At 32.4% G+C, this 16,116-nt stretch overlaps 1 protein-coding gene across 9 annotated transcripts in view; it reads left to right on the top strand.

Moving 5' to 3' along the window:
• The window catches only part of BLTP1 (bridge-like lipid transfer protein family member 1), a 211,758-nt gene that overhangs the window by 34,240 nt on the left and 161,402 nt on the right, over window positions 1-16,116 (top strand). For all 9 annotated transcript variants that reach the window (XM_011748835.3, XM_011748834.3, XM_011748836.3 and 6 more), the window contains exons 8-15: window positions 110-191; window positions 583-776; window positions 2,668-2,747; window positions 4,899-5,049; window positions 8,925-9,081; window positions 9,486-9,564; window positions 11,644-11,735; window positions 13,308-13,425. In XM_011748835.3, coding sequence (XP_011747137.2) covers window positions 110-191; window positions 583-776; window positions 2,668-2,747; window positions 4,899-5,049; window positions 8,925-9,081; window positions 9,486-9,564; window positions 11,644-11,735; window positions 13,308-13,425 — 953 coding nt within the window. The remainder of the gene's footprint in view (window positions 1-109; window positions 192-582; window positions 777-2,667; window positions 2,748-4,898; window positions 5,050-8,924; window positions 9,082-9,485; window positions 9,565-11,643; window positions 11,736-13,307; window positions 13,426-16,116) is intronic.

The raw sequence follows: 16,116 nt of genomic DNA, 5'->3' as shown, positions 1-16,116 counted from the left end.
TTTGGAAAAGTAAACTGATATTGTGAGGTATGGTATTGTGAGGAAGCGAACTATGTCTTTGGGTATTTAAGTTTTTCTTATTCATGTCAGTTGTATTTTTTCTTGTTAGAGTTAAAGTAAAAACAGAATCCCAGGACCCCACATCTTCATGGAGATCACTTATTCCAGTCATAAAGGTCAATGTGAGCACAGTAAGTAAATTCTGCTACAATTACTGTTTCATGGGGTAATAACGTACAACTTTTAATTTTTGCAAATATGATTTTAATGTAAGAAAATTAAATTTTGTGGAGTTTCTTTTAGTTCTCATTTCTGTAAAGTATAAGTGAAATAATTATTTTAACCTTGATACTGTTTTCTGACAAATTTGTGTTTAAATTTCTTTAAGTACTTAAATATTCTTTTAAGTACTGGTTTAAATTGACCAGTGGAATAATTTAAATAGCACATGGTCCTAAAGTGGAATCATTAAGCTGTTGTTTGAAAATGTTTGTTATTAGTTTAGCTAAAGAAAGAAATATGGCCAGAATAGCATGATGTAATATCTCTTATTGGTTTTTTTTTTTGTTTTTTTTTTTTAAGGGACGTTTGGCCTTTGGAAATCACTACCAGCCACAAACTCTGTGCATCAACTTTGATGATGCTTTCTTAACTTATACTACAAAACCACCTTCAAGTCATCTTGACCAATTCATGCATATTGTGAAAGGAAAGCTTGAAAATGTTCGAGTCATGCTTGTTCCTAGTCCAAGATATGTTGGTCTTCAAAATGATGAGTAAGAAAATCTTATAAAAATAATAAAAAACTTCTTATAGCTAATACAGATACAGCTAGAAACTTGAACATCCTTTTAATTTTTTTGCTACAAGTTGTACAAAAATTAGGTACATTTCTCTATTAAAGCAGTTAACAGCGTAGTCCTTCTTTATGGGATAAATGGATATACTATCCAGTGATAAACTCTAATTTTAAATATTTTTCTGCATGATTATAACTATAATTTTTTTATCCGTTTTTCTTTCTAATTGTATTTTGGAAACTTGTTTTGTGCAATTAGCTCCTGTTTGTATGTTAGGAGAGACACATTACAGGTAGGTTTTTGTTTCTAGAAGATATGACTAAAGAGTAAATTGAACAGATTCATTACAGTGGAATACCATTTTGAGTTAGTGAAAGTTGAAAATTGAATTGAAATTACTCTGGAAAATTTGGTGAAGTTAAGATGGTATAGTTTTGCGACCCACTTGACATTTCTTTAAGTTCCAAACTGTCAGTTTTCCATCTAGCTTTCCAGATTTTTTTTTCCTTCAGTGAAGTAGTTGCTTGTATTTATAAGACTCATTATAGGAATGATGTACACTGGACTCACTCAGTGTGGTGGAATGCTGAGTGAGAGAATGATGGGCTCTTGTGGTTTTTGTGTGTAAAGGATACTCTGTGGTTGAATTTATGTAATTTAAGTGTTCATATGGAGAGTTTTTAGTACAGTGTCTCAGCTTTTATCTTTGTGTGTAGGCACTTTATGAGGTTATATGTGAAACATGATTATTCCTTTTTAGTTCTAACTCTTGACTGGCCTGGTATTCGATTTTCCAGGATTTGGCTAGAATGATAGAAAGAGGGTTTTTCCTTTTTGAGTGTCATAGTGACTGGGTCTACCTGGCCTCCCTCTTCAAGATCATGGACTTGGTTAAGAATCTTCTGGAATGTGGACTGTGCACACAAATGTGTATGAGTGCACAGGATTTTTTTGAAAAATTATAGAGAGTAAGATGAAAAAGTGTCGTTATTAATAATTTGTATAAAAAATTTTTAAATTATATTTTTCACTTGTTAAAACTAAGTGTGGAGATTACATGATGATATTAAACATTAACCTTTGTGATTTAATACATATTTAGAAAAAAATTGCTGAGTTTTTGCATTTAATGTTATCTAATGATTGAGAAGTTAATTTTGATATGCAAGAAGATATGTGATGTATGTATGACAAAAAGAAAAGTTGTTTAATCAAAGCAAACAGAGATTAATGGTTTCTGGGAAATTATTGATGGTAGAAAAACATTCATTCCAGAGTTAGAGTTCACAGTGTTCGCTCTAGATTTATTTCAAGTTGATTAAATATTCATGGAAACAGGTAATATGAAGATAAAAATGACAACTTTTGTCTTATTTGATGTTCTTGAATGATTATAGTTTAATGTACAGCTAGATAAAATGGTACTTATTATTTAGCTATTAATATAAAATGGTCAAATTTTAATTTTGTTGTAAATGCAGAATATGATCATTTTATTCCAGTGATCATTCCATTGTATTTAAACTTTGTTTTAAATCGATTTCTCTCATTCAAAACTGAAAATGAAAAATATAAAACCAAAGTTTTTCTTTTTAAAACTAAATTTTTTTTCTTCTTGAACTAATTTACTGATAAATTTTTAGTATCATTTTATTATTGAGTCTAATAAAGAATAGAACTATGGAACAATTTCTTAGGGTGATTGTTCATGGGAAAGATGTTTTTCTTTCTTTTCAGGATGCTACTTGTTATATACTTTTTAGTTTTTTTCTTTTTCTTTTCACCTATTGCCAGCATTAACTAGGATACTGACCATTTTATATTCCGGAGATTTGTTTAGTTTGCTTTCCCCTCCAACTTCTTATAGACCACCGAGATTAATGGGAGAAGGTTTTGTGGTGATGCAGTCAAATGATGTTGACATCTACTACTACATGGATGAGCCAGGTATTGTTGTTGTTGTTGCTGTTTTTTTAAAGTGACCGAGTCTCACTCTGTCACACAGGCTGGAATGCAGTGGCGTAATCATAGTCCATTTTACCCTTGACCTTCCAGGCTCAAGCAATCCTCCTACCTCAGCCTCCTGAGTTGCTAAGATGACAGGAATAATGCCACTGTGCTTGACTAATTTTTAAAGTTTTTATAGAGATGGTATTTTGCTCTGTTGCCCAGGCTGATCTCAAATTCCTGACCTCAAGTGATCCTCCTGCCTCATTCTCCCAAAGTGCTGGGATTGTAGGCACGAGCCCATGGTGCCTGGCCTGTTTTTTTTTAAAGTATGTTTCATAGCTACAATTATGTTTGTTCTATGAAATGCTGATATCTAGTAATATTTTAAATCTTCTTGCTTAGGCAACAGGAAATGGTAAATGTAGATATGAGTGAAAATATCTGAAAAATATCTGTGTCATTTCTCAAAACTTGAACATTAGTTTAGTATTGTAGATTAAAAGAGAACATTATTTTTTTCAAATTCAGATTTCATAGATAAACCTCAAAAATTGAGAATGCAGATGATCATGAGTGAAAACCTTTAAAGAATGTAGCAATAGTTAAGGTAGTTCATCTTAGCTTAGAAGCTTAGTATATTAGATTCGAGACTTAAAGTTTGAGGATTGAAATCCATCTAGTTAAAATTCTTGACGGGTGGCTTCCATTTTATAAAAGTATCTAAACATTGGATTTTAAGCTCTTTTTTCATACTTCTGCTCTTTTTATACCTTTCAGAGTATAAAAGTATTTAAGGTCAAAGTATTTTGAAAGTAAAACTAAGATGTTATTTGCCCTTTCACCATTTTGACATTTGTGCTAATGGTGCAGAGCAATGGTGGGTAAAATTGTTGTTGCTTTAACACTAAGCAAGGAAGTGGTTCCTAATTATACTAGTAGTCATTGTGTTTTTCAACTGCCACACATTTGTGGTAAAACGAAATGTCAATATCGCATAAAAATTTCCTTGATAAAGCAGTAGAAATTATTTATTTTGTCAAATGTTGACCTTTGAGTAAAGTGTTTTTAATATTTGGTGTGAGAAAATGGGAAGTACACATAAAGTGCTTGTGCTGCATACCAAAATATTCTGGTGTCTTGAGGAAAAGCACTTGTATGATTAAGTCGCAAGCTGCACTAATTGCGTTTTTTTCATGGAGTGCCAGTTTTATTTGAAAGAGTAGTTAGAGACAAACTGTAATTTGAGCTTTCTTGTGAAAAACTTTGGAAAATTTGAGTCTGCTGTTATGAGCTTGACAGCATCCCAATAGTTAACAGCTTTTATGATGAGACCACCAATGATATAGCAAGGGTGATGTTTTTAAATGTTTAATAATGGAATTGGTCAACATTTGGAAAAAATCTACATTGCTCAGTGAACCTGTATTTCCCAAATGACCAGTGCATGATGTTATAAAAGTCATGCATAGATAAATGTATTCGAAGTGCAAGATAGACCAGTAGATTTTAACATAACAGGGTATGAAAAGTTTAGTGATATGGCTTCAGATTCCACATTGCAATTAACCTTTAAGAAATTTCCATTTGTTGAATTTTGGGGTACCATCAAAGAAGAGTATTAAAAATTGCCTGAAAAAGCTATTAAAATACTCCTCCCTTTTCTATCTACATATCTTTATGAGGCTAGATCTTTTCCAAATCCTTCAGTAACAGATTGAATGCCGAAACAGCTATGATAATCCACCTGTTTCTATTAAGCTAGACATTAGAGACTTGCCAAAAAAAAAAACCCCTCTAATACTTCTCACTAAATTATTTGGTTTTAGAAAATATAGTTATTCTTCATTAAAAATGAGATTAAAATTTCATTTAATTTTTATATTTATATTACATGTTATATTTAATTACATTAAATATGTCAACATGAGTTTATTTTTAAAATATTTTTAAAAATTGCTGACTTTTAATTTTGAACATAGTAGTTCTTGATAGACATAATACAATATGAGAACAACCTCTTTTAGGTTCTCAATAAATTTTGAGTGTAAAGGTTTCCTGAGACCAAAAATGTTGGAACTGCTGATGTAAGGAAACTTTTTAATGGCCATTTTAAATAACTGCCTTTATATTGTATGTTCTGGAATACAGGACTTGTTCCAGAAGAAACAGAAGAAAATATTGAAGGAGAAATGAGCAGTGAAGATTGCAAACTACAAGACTTGCCTCCATGTTGGGGACTGGATATAGTTTGTGGTAAAGGAACAGATTTTAATTATGGACCATGGGCCGATAGGCAGAGGTACTTGAGTATATTATATTTCTAATAAGTCTTTTAGATATATTGAGATGCATATAATTTGAAATAAAATCTAGCTTAAAATTTTTATAAACTGTTTTATTACAGCAGAAGAAGATATCACTAAACATTTTGATCCAAATAATAACTTGCTTGTGGCTTTTCCACAAGCAAGTTCATTCCAAAAGTGGAGCTGATTGATTGGAAAGATGGTGAATGAAGAGTGTATTTGTTGGTTCATTTGTTTTTTCTTTTGGATTTAATCCACAATGATTTCTTTATTGATCCCCTACTATATGCCACATATTGTTGGGACTATGGGAATTCAGAAATAAAAGACATATGTCTTCCAGTTTTAGTGGGGAAGAAAGAACCAAAAGACTCATATTAGGTGCTATAATAAAGGTAAGTAAAGGGTCTTGATGAAGAACTTAGAAAAGTACTCTACTAGTTCGCTAGGGCTGCCTTAATAAAGCATCACAGATAATGTGGCTTAAGCAACAGAAATGTATTTTCTCACAATTCTAGAGTCTAAGAAGTCCTCCAACAAGATGGTGGCATGGTTGGTTCCTTCTGAGGGCTGTGAGGGAAGGATGTGTTCCAGGCCTGTCTCCTTGGCTTGTAGATTGCTGTTGTTTTCCAGTGTCTTCATGTGGTCTTTCCCTTGTGTACCTCTGTGTCCAGATCATACTGTCCAGTCATATTGGATTAGGACAGCATACCCTAATGACCTCATTTTAACTAAATTACCATTATGAAGACCCCATCTCCAAATATAGTCACATTCTGAGGTACTGGGGGTTAGGACTTCAGCATATGAATTTTGGGGGTTAGGACTTCAACAAATGAATTTTTAGGTTACTTGGTATTCCTAGTATATAGTATATAATTTATATTAAAGATTAGGGGAGAGAAGAATTGGGGAAGGCTTTTGGTTGAGGTAACATGTAAATTAAGTTTTGAAAGATAATTGAGAGTTAGCCAGGGAAAGAAGAGGAGGGTGAATCATTGAGGCAAAGGAAGCGTTTTATAAATGCATGAAGATAGTGGAGAATTGTCCTGTAGTTATGGTCTATAGTGGTTAAGAAGTATGGATTTTATAATGTCATTTTATTTTAAAGTAGTTTTAATTTTTAATATATTGTGAACATTTTTCTACTTCTTGAAGAATTTTAAACAAAGAAGGGAATATTTACCATTAAGTATGAGGGAGCATCTAAGTTTTTATGTACAAAATTAGACATTCCTTAAAATTAGTTTAGTTTTTCTATTCATGAACTAGTGTTTTTGTATAGAGAAATACAAGCCAAGTCATTCACTTGAGCAGATATTGCAGGACCATTGATAATTAGTGAACGAGTACTGATACTAACTTGATGTATTGACTTTTTAAATGCTTTTTAAAAAAGTGCTATCTAGCTAGCATTATTAGAATTATTATATGTTTTGTCAAGTAGTATATTCTATTAATCTTGGTATCTGTAGTATGTAGGAATATCTGCCTCATTAAGTAGCTAACAATTATATGGTAAATGAATAAGCTCGTTATTTGAAAATTCTTGCATTATGCTAAAACAATACTTCATTAAATTCTGCATTAGGTCATTTGTTAAACTTGAAAGTAAATAGAGCATAAAATTTCAGGTTAGAAAGAAAATGCTTTTCACATTATTGAATTTAAATTTTCCTCTAATGGTAAAATTTTTCCTGTAAGTCATGTTATATTTGACATGCAGGAGTTGAAAATGAGAGATTTTACGTTTCATTAAGTAATAGAGCTACATCTGTTTATATTCAGAAATCTCAAGAAAAGTTTATTTTGTTTGGTTGGCGGAGCAGTTATATATTGTTTGAGAAGAAAAAATGAAAATAATGCTTTAACATAGGGCCATGAAGTAGTTTTGCATTTTTTAGCACTTAAATAAAGTGTGATTCTTCTTAAACTGTGTTTAATTTCATTGTGTATTTTTCATAAGTTTTAGGGTATATTTACACAAAAACCCAAACTAAAGTGCAATCGAGAAATGACACTGAAGATAGAAATTTGCTTTAACCACTCCTTTCAGTAGATTTTTCCACTACCGGGAGAGAAGAGCAATGCATTTCTAATCTGGACTTTAAAAAACCACTCAGGTTTATTTAAAAAGAAAAAAAAATGTATTTTTCACATGTATTTAATTCACTAATGTGAGCAATATTTGTCTCCTCAATTACATGTTCAAAAGGTATTATGCAACCGTTTCCTCTTCTCCTTCTCTGTATTTGAGTTTCTGCACAAATATGAACTGTAATCAGCGATGAATAGTAAGGTCAGTTTTCTTAGTAGCCATCTATTAACATAAGACATACAGGAAGAAACCTCAGCTGTTTTGCTATTAGATAATTCTCTCAGTATTGTAAGGAGTTATTGACTTTTAAAATAGCATGGTTTTAGCCTAGAGATTTTATAATCATAAGATGATTTTAGTTTCTAGATTTTGATGTCAGTTCTACTATCTTTACATGATTGTCTGAATATTTAAGATATTACTCAGTTTTTACTTCATGTTTTCTTTTTATGAATTTTCATGACAGAGTTGAAATACAAACTCTTTTAAAATGAAACTTAATCTTCAGATGATGATTATAATAATACAAACCTTCCTAACATTGTCTGGCCTTTTTTTTTTTTTTTTTTTTTTTTTTTTTTAATTGCTTTCACTTAAAGTGCTTTCATTAGTATTTTCTGACTTGATCCTTATAACCCAGTGAGATTCATAGGACAGATGTAATGAACTCATTTTACTTGTGTGAAAATGGAGATGCAGAGAAGTTCAGTGATTTGGGTAAGATAGTGAAGCTAAAGCATGAAGTGCTGAGGTTCAAACCAGCCCTTCAGGTCTACTGCCTTTCTCATTATGTCCTGCTATCTACCCACTTTGTAGTCAATGATCGTCTGATGGATTCTCTATCCTTAATATTCTTAACTTTCTATATTTATGTATCTTACTCAAAACATTTGCAGAACTTTATTTTTCTTTCATATATTTTAACGATAGCAAGTTATAGTCTATGAGACTTATTGTACAGATTTTGTCTGGTTCATCTAATATTTCCCAGTCTTATTTATTCTAGGTAGCATTTTCTGTCACTGCTGACTCATCCCTTCCTGTTTTAAAGCCATAGACTGGCACCTTCTTTGAATGTATGAGTAACATTACACAATACTAATGTTAGCTCATGTAGAAGACTCTGAATTGAAAATTTCTTGAGCTCTTTCGTCTTTGTCAAATGATAAGGGGAGGCAAAAACATTAGCACTTTAGCCTCCAAATACCTATTTACCTTTTAGAAATCTGTTGCTCTTTAGCCTTTTAATTATATAATATTGATTTAAAGTGATTATGAAATTAATAGAAATAGCCACGTCTTCCATGTGCCATGCACTGCTAAGTCTTTTCCATGTATCTTACCATTTAAACCTCCGAACCTTTCTATGAGACAAGATATATTACCTCCTATGTTATAGAAGAGGAAGCAGCTCAAATTTTCTGGGGAAGATTGAGTAACTTGTCCAGGTTGGAATAATGATTTTAATTAAGCTATCCTCTGTCAGTTCTTTGTTTGCCATTTGGGCAATTTATATACTTGTAGAGAGTCTTTAATTTGTTACAGTACACTTGAATAGTGCAAATTTTCTCATATCTCATTTGATAATCATGTATCTATTGAGTAATCAAAGCTCATTGATCTCTGGAAGTGTTAAATATTGCAGAAGACAGTCTAATTGTTAAATGTGATAGCAATGATAATAAAAAATTAGAATATTGATTTTGGTCCTTTATCAGAGGTAATTTTGTTTGAATAACATGTCATTATTCTTTCTACCTCCTTGTGTAGAGATTGTTTATGGAAGTTTTTCTTTCCACCTGATTATCAAGTCTTGAAAGTTTCTGAAATTGCACAGCCTGGGAGACCAAGACAGATCCTTGCTTTTGAATTACGAATGAATATTATTGCAGATGCTACAATTGATTTGCTGTTTACCAAAAATAGGGTAATTATTATAATACTATAGTAGAAAATAGTATTTAAAATTTTAACATTATTTTTCAGAGTTTTTTCCTGGTGACTAGTCCCATACTTGGATTAGCTTATATGAGCTGTTTTCCCTTCAAATAATTGTATGTATTTTACTTTCATCATAATTTTATTAAATGTCAAATAATGGGAAGAAATTAATAGTAATAAACTTTCATGCTATATTCTGGCTCATTTTCTCCTTTGTATCTGGCTAAATTGTTTAGTGTATTTTTGGTAAAAATTTGAACTTTTGTTCTTAGGAACTTTTAATACTTGTTTAACATATCAATAATTTCTTCTGTGGTAATAACTGAAAAGTAAAGATGGGAGAATAATTCTAACTAATGTTTTATATGAATTAATTTTTTCTTTTGGTAGGAAACAAATGCTGTACATGTAAATGTAGGAGCTGGCTCATATTTAGAAATTAATATTCCAATGACAGTTGAAGAAAATGGTAAGCTGCAACTGTTACTTTTCTTTTTTAAATAGAGAAATAATTACAAATAATAAAGTTTGTTAATCATTTTAGACTAACATTAATAAGGTTTTCTCAGTTTTTTATTACATTTTGATGTGCCTATAGTCATTCAAGGGAAATATTATGTAATTGAGCATTTAGAGAGAAGGGAAACATTTTCTAATCAAGTTCAGTCTTATAACTATATGCTTTTATTATAACCTATACATTTCTTTTGTAGGACTGAGCATAATTTACTTAATGCATAGTTTTCCAGTTAGACTGTTGCACTATGAGAGCAGGTGCTGTTTTTTTCCTTTAGTGTATTCTCAGGGCTGAACCCTGTACCTGACATTTGGGCAGTAATTGATTGGATGACTACAAGGCTTGGTTTAGGTTATATTATTAGTAGATTTTGTCAGGGAGTAAGCTGGGTACTTCGAGTGGCATAACTTTAATAAATCAGAACATTTCACGTTAAAAATATTAAAAGAGTGGCCTCACAACTTTAGTTTCATCTGAGTTTAGATGATCTAAGTTCATCATGCACTTGAAGTATGGGCACTGACACAGTTAATAACATGAATAAGTACTTTTTGTTAAATTTATCAAATTGTTATAACTTCATTTTGCCTTCTTATTTCCATTTTCTTATTACATTTGTAATTGAGAGCAGTTAAGATGAAATTCTACTTTATTTTCTTTCTTGAGAGTAAAGAGTAGCAACTTACCCACATTTAAAATCAATCATTAGTGTTTCTTTTTCTAAGTATAATTCATTTTTGTGTCATTCTTAGCTCTTGTTTCTTGGTTCTGTCACTTGTTTTCCTGTTGTAAGAGGAAAGCAGGCGGAGGGTTGACTACGTTCATTAGTTTATGTAAAGTGGTAGCATTCAGGCCTGCCTGCTTAGATAATCAATTGAAAAAGTGACTGTGAATGGCACAGTGTATATTTTTCCCATAACTTTGAGGCTATTTTAGTGAATAACTAACCCTTATCTAGTATTAAAAAAGCAATCTTACTAAGGTTTGAAGGAGATGCTTGAGATTCTGTAGGAGTGCTAATTCAGAGTGTGCAGTTGGAAAGAAGCATCTTTTAGAAAAGCCTTACTTACAGGTGTATGATGGGGTGTAAAGGCAGTTGAGAGTTGTACACAATTGATAATGTGCTTCTACCTTTTCACAACTGATGATACACATAGGAAATTGTATTTTTACTGTTTTGTGCAGTATTATACAAAATACTGGTACACTGGAGTAAAGGAATCACCTGAGGACTGAGGAGTCAATATCTTGAGCATATCTATTATAAATCTGTGGCAAGTACCACAGCATACTTGTTGTGGAAGTCGAGTTAAGGGTCTAAGGAAAGCCCAGTCAGGTTTTGGATATAGAGGTTATGTGGCTTTTAAGACGACTGGCAAAGGGAAAATGGACTTAGGTGTGTCAGGCAAGAACAATATATAACAAATAAATTTAAAACTTTTTAGAGATTCAGGTATTAAAAAAAGAAAGAAAAAAAGCACAGAGCAGAATGCAGGATGCATGTGGAATTAGCTGTATAATAGTGACCACAGAAGTTGTGTTCATAGGAAGAAATTTCTTTAAGAAAGGAAATATACTCTAAACCATTCAGCTTTTGTTGAGAATGGGCTATATTGCTGAGAAACTGTCATTACATGAGGGGAATAGCTGTTATTTAGTAACTGTCATTATATAAGGAGTAGTTGAAAATGATGAAAATATGTACCCTTGAGTCAATGGAAGAAAAAAGGAGCTGTGTTCTGTAACTGAAAACTGCTGTTTAAAGAATAGACTTGTAGTTTTGCAAACTACAAAGGAAAGCAAAATCAGAATAGATATATGAAGTTGGAACTTTGTTCCTTTAGAGCAGCCCATATGAGAAGGATCACCTATTAAGTTAGCAAGCTCCCTGTCACTGAGGTGTGTTTAGTGACTAACTACCATTTTTCAAGGATTCCTTCTTTGGGTGGTGGTAGGAGTTGGTTCCAGTCCAAAGATGTTTCATTTTGTAATTGTTTTCCTGGTTCTTAATCTTTATGTTTTTATTGTTAGGTTACACTCCTGCTATTAAAGGACAACTCTTACATGTGGATGCCACTACCAGCATGCAATATCGGACCCTTTTAGAAGCAGAAATGTTAGCAGTGAGTCTGTAGTACATGATGATATGCATACTTATATGAAAAACAATTGATTTTAATTTTCTTGTGTAAAGTTTAATTAACCAAGAAATCATCAGATGGTCCATCTTCTAGTTCAAGAACAGCTAGATGCTCTTGACTCTGTCCTAGGGAAGAGGAGTGGATTAGTGCTATGGACTCCTGTTGACATCTCTTTGTTGCTCTGCTTCTAGTATGAGGGAGGTGAATAAAAGGCAACGATATATATGTTTTTGGCCTGAAAAATATGCGAAGTTGTTAGAATATTGTTTTTAAAGTACATTATGTGGCTGGACTAAATCTATTCTAAGTTCTAAGTAAGATAATTCTTTAATATATGTTTTCTAGCCCCACTAGATTTCTTTTTCAGGGCTTAAATAATGTAATTTACTGTGCCTGTTACTTGATAAAAGGTAAAAGGAAGAAAATCTTGTTGATACCCTGGATTGTTTCATATCAGAAAGAGAAACAATATGTAAATGCCCATGATTAAAATTGCTGATTGGGGACTCATTAATCAAGCAGATTTTTATTATTATTACTATCAGGGACAACAACACCAACAAAAGCCACTATGTAAAATGGTTAATATTCAGAGATTCTTTCATATAAGATGGTGCCATAAGGTTCTTAATTACTTGTCTTAAACATTTTACATATGACATATGTAAATTATGAGAAAAATTCTGCAATTAACAGGAATATGTAAAATACCATAAATGTATCTTAAACTGGTATATTCAGTATTTTAATGAATTCTTCATCTATTGCTGATAAATAGTGCTGTGTGACAATGCTTTCCTAGGTAGGCAGCTTTTGCCTTTGCAGAAATGCCAAACTGGGCAGGGTGCAGTGACTCATACCTGTAATCCCAGCACTTTGGGAGGCTGAGGCAGGTGGATCACTTGAGTACAGGAGTTGGAGACCAGCCTGGCCAATATGGCGAAACCCTGCCTCTACTAAAAATACAAAAATTAGCCAGGTGTGATGGCATGCATGCCTGTAATTCCAGCTACTTGGGAGGCTGAGGCACAAGAATTGCTTGAACCCAGGAGGTGGAGGTTGCAGTGAGGCGAGATTGTGCCACTGCACTTCAGCTTGGGCAATAGAGTGAGACTCTGTCTCAAAAAAAAAAAAAAAAAAAAAAAAAAAAGAAATGCCAAGCTGCAGAAATACTGATATTACTTCCTCTGACAGTAAGCATCGCACTCTATTTTCCTTCACACTGAACCTGTCACTTAACAGATGAGGCTTAAGAAGACATTAGGAATGTCGGTTGTTACCCTATTGGTTTATCTGGAGTGCAGTATCAACACTGTGGCCTGATTTGTTGTTTTGAAAGTTTTTTGACCACATCTTGGCTTAATATTTCAAGGAGCTAGATGTAGCCATGGATATTGGCCACAGCAATATTAAAGTCTCAAAGGGACCTTCTGTTCAGCTCAGTAGGAAAATAAGTTTTAGTTACTCACTAGTGTGTGTGACTTCATTTCTAATGCTGTTTACACAGTGTCACATCTTAAGCTCTAATACTTTTACCTAACATTTGTTTTGCAGTTCCACATCAATGCCAGCTACCCCCGAATATGGAACATGCCGCAGACATGGCAGTGTGAATTAGAGGTTTATAAAGCCACTTACCACTTCATCTTTGCACAGAAAAACTTCTTTACAGGTAATTTTCTAATAGATGTAAATACAGTGAGATTTATCACAGTGAACTTGCTTACATTTGATAAGTTTTACTTTTAAATTACATAGGGAATGATGACATGATTCATATTTTCTTACTTTAACGTTTCCTTTTGGGCTGAAAATACCAAAGAGAGAATTTAAATACAGACATTTTGCATTCTTTTCTAACCTAAACAAGGAAAATATAAACCCCAAATTGAGCTTAGAAGGAAATGAAAGAACTTAATTTAGGCTGGGGCTTTGTATCAGTCTAGTTAGGGGGTAGGATGGGGATGATGAATCAATTTCTCTGTCTTCCCAAATTAGGCATCAGCATGGCTTCATTATTTTGTTTTAATAATTATAATACACAACAGTATACGCAAATAGCTAAATGTTATTTTTATACTTGGAGCCCTTATTTAATCTTTTCTGTTGGCATGGATAATTGAGTTGGTGCTATCACTAGTTGGAAGAAACATTCCTTCATTTCTTGCAGAATATTTTGATAGCTGTGCATATTTTGTGACTATGAGAACACATAGTGTTGGTCTATGAATAGCATAAATATTACTGCATTAAAATAAGGGGCATTTATTGAGTCTTCTTCTAAAAAGTTTAGCCCCATAGAGTTAGTCTGATTTGCCAGGGTCAGTGGCTATTCCACAGAAACCTAATCTTTGCTTGACTGCTTGCTACATTTATCCATCCATCCATCCATCCATCCATCCATCCATCCATCCATCCATCCATTTGTGCAACAGTCGTTTTATACAAGCATCTAGTCGATGCTGGGTACTATTAGATATTTGGAGGTGTACTGGTGTTTAAGGTATACATAGGTAGTCCTCTCCTGACAATACTACTGTATAATGTTGTGTAAATGACTTCACTGTTTAAGCTTCAGATTCCTTGTTTGTGAAATAAGGATAACAATTTCTACCCTAATTTTGCTATTACTAAAGTTTTGACCTTTTAAAATGCCTCTTTCTGCAATATGTTCAATCATAAGTCTTTTATATTTCTTTTCTGGTTTGACTGGGAGCCTTGGGGACTAGATAGACTGATTCTGCTTTCCTGGAGTTACATACTTCTCCAAGGCTTGAACCAGTGTCCCATTAGTAGGAATTTTGACAGAGTCCCTGGCAAGTTAAGCTTTTGCTAGTGAAGCAGAGCATTGGATGAGCACTTCTCAGTTCAAATTTATGAAAAAAATTGCAGCTAAAACCTATGGTGTGTATTATGTGTCTGACTTTGTCCTAAGCAGTTTGCACATATTAAATTATTGAATCCTCACAATAACTCTCAGGGATCAATATTATTATTTTCCGTACTTTATAGATGAGGAAAATGAGTTATAGAGAGGTAAAACATTATGTCCAGGGTCACACTTGGTTGAGCTCAAATTCTAACTCAAGTAGTCTGGCTCAAGAATCTGTTATATTACTTATCTCTTTGACTAGCTTTTTCCTTCTCACTTAAGATTTGTATTTTTTAACTTTACTAATCTTTTAAAATAGATACCTATCATCAAGTATTTACTCCTTCACCTTACTTTTCTTCCAGACATTTCCCATCTTTAGACTCTTGCAGTGCTAAGAATAGCTGCAGTAGAAGTATAAATTCTTCATGATTTAAAAATATTATTTTGTAGTAGCACTTTCATTTACACTATTGTATTAGTTACACTGAAACAGCTAAGTACATATTTCCTAAATTGGAACTGATTTTCCTTAAATTATTTTCTTTCTCTAACTCTAATTTTTATGCTTTCTCTATTGAAATTCACTCTTTTGGTTATTTATTTTTTTATAAAGTTTATTTGGAGAAATTTTTAAAAACATAGATACAAAAGTAAACATAATCACCATTTTACAGATTTAACAACTGTTAACAGTTGATCATATTACTTCTATTGTTTTTAAAAGATATAGCATAACAAATAACTGTAGAGTCCTTTTTAAACTTATTCTCTAAAAAGGATGAGTACCAGAGAATAATATTAGTTTAGTATTAGAGTGAACCTACTTGGTCATAGTGTTTGGATTGCTTTCCCTATTGTTGGAATTCTATAGAAAAGAAATTATCTGTCTGATGTGAGGGAATGCCTAATATTCCTCAACAGCCACTTATTAGTACCACTTATTCTCATACCACTTATTAGTAAGATGAAATTGTTCTTAAGAGATTTCAATGTGGGACAAAGATAGCTTTATGATAAATATAATATAGAACCTCAGAAATGAAAGCTATAAAACAAAAGCAGAAACTGAAGCCTCTTCTGGGAATAATGAAAATAACTTAGATTTACTCTGATAAGGAGGAGAAGAAAATAATATATTGGCATTGCAAAGCTCTAATACCAGTTGATTGATGTTTTATAGGGTGTTTGCCTGACAACTTAATGATAAAATGAGTTGTTGGTGGGTTTTTTTCAGAGTAACGTTTAGCTTGCCGTAACTTTTTAATTCATTGCACAAATGAGTAAGGCAGTCATCAGGAAAGTGCTTCCTTTATCTAATCAGATTATTTGATAAGACCATCTGGTAATGAGAAACAGATTTTGATTTAATAACAATGCATATTATAAAGTTGTTGAGGCTCCTAATAAAAATAGTTTGCCACCATAATTTTTAATATTTATCAGTAAAGATGTTACAGAAACTGGTAGGTAAACTATATTAAAAAATGA

This window comes from Macaca nemestrina, chromosome 3, assembly GCF_043159975.1.
Source record: "Macaca nemestrina isolate mMacNem1 chromosome 3, mMacNem.hap1, whole genome shotgun sequence".
NCBI lineage: Eukaryota > Metazoa > Chordata > Mammalia > Primates > Cercopithecidae > Macaca > Macaca nemestrina.
This window is presented reverse-complemented; position numbering and strand designations above follow the sequence as displayed.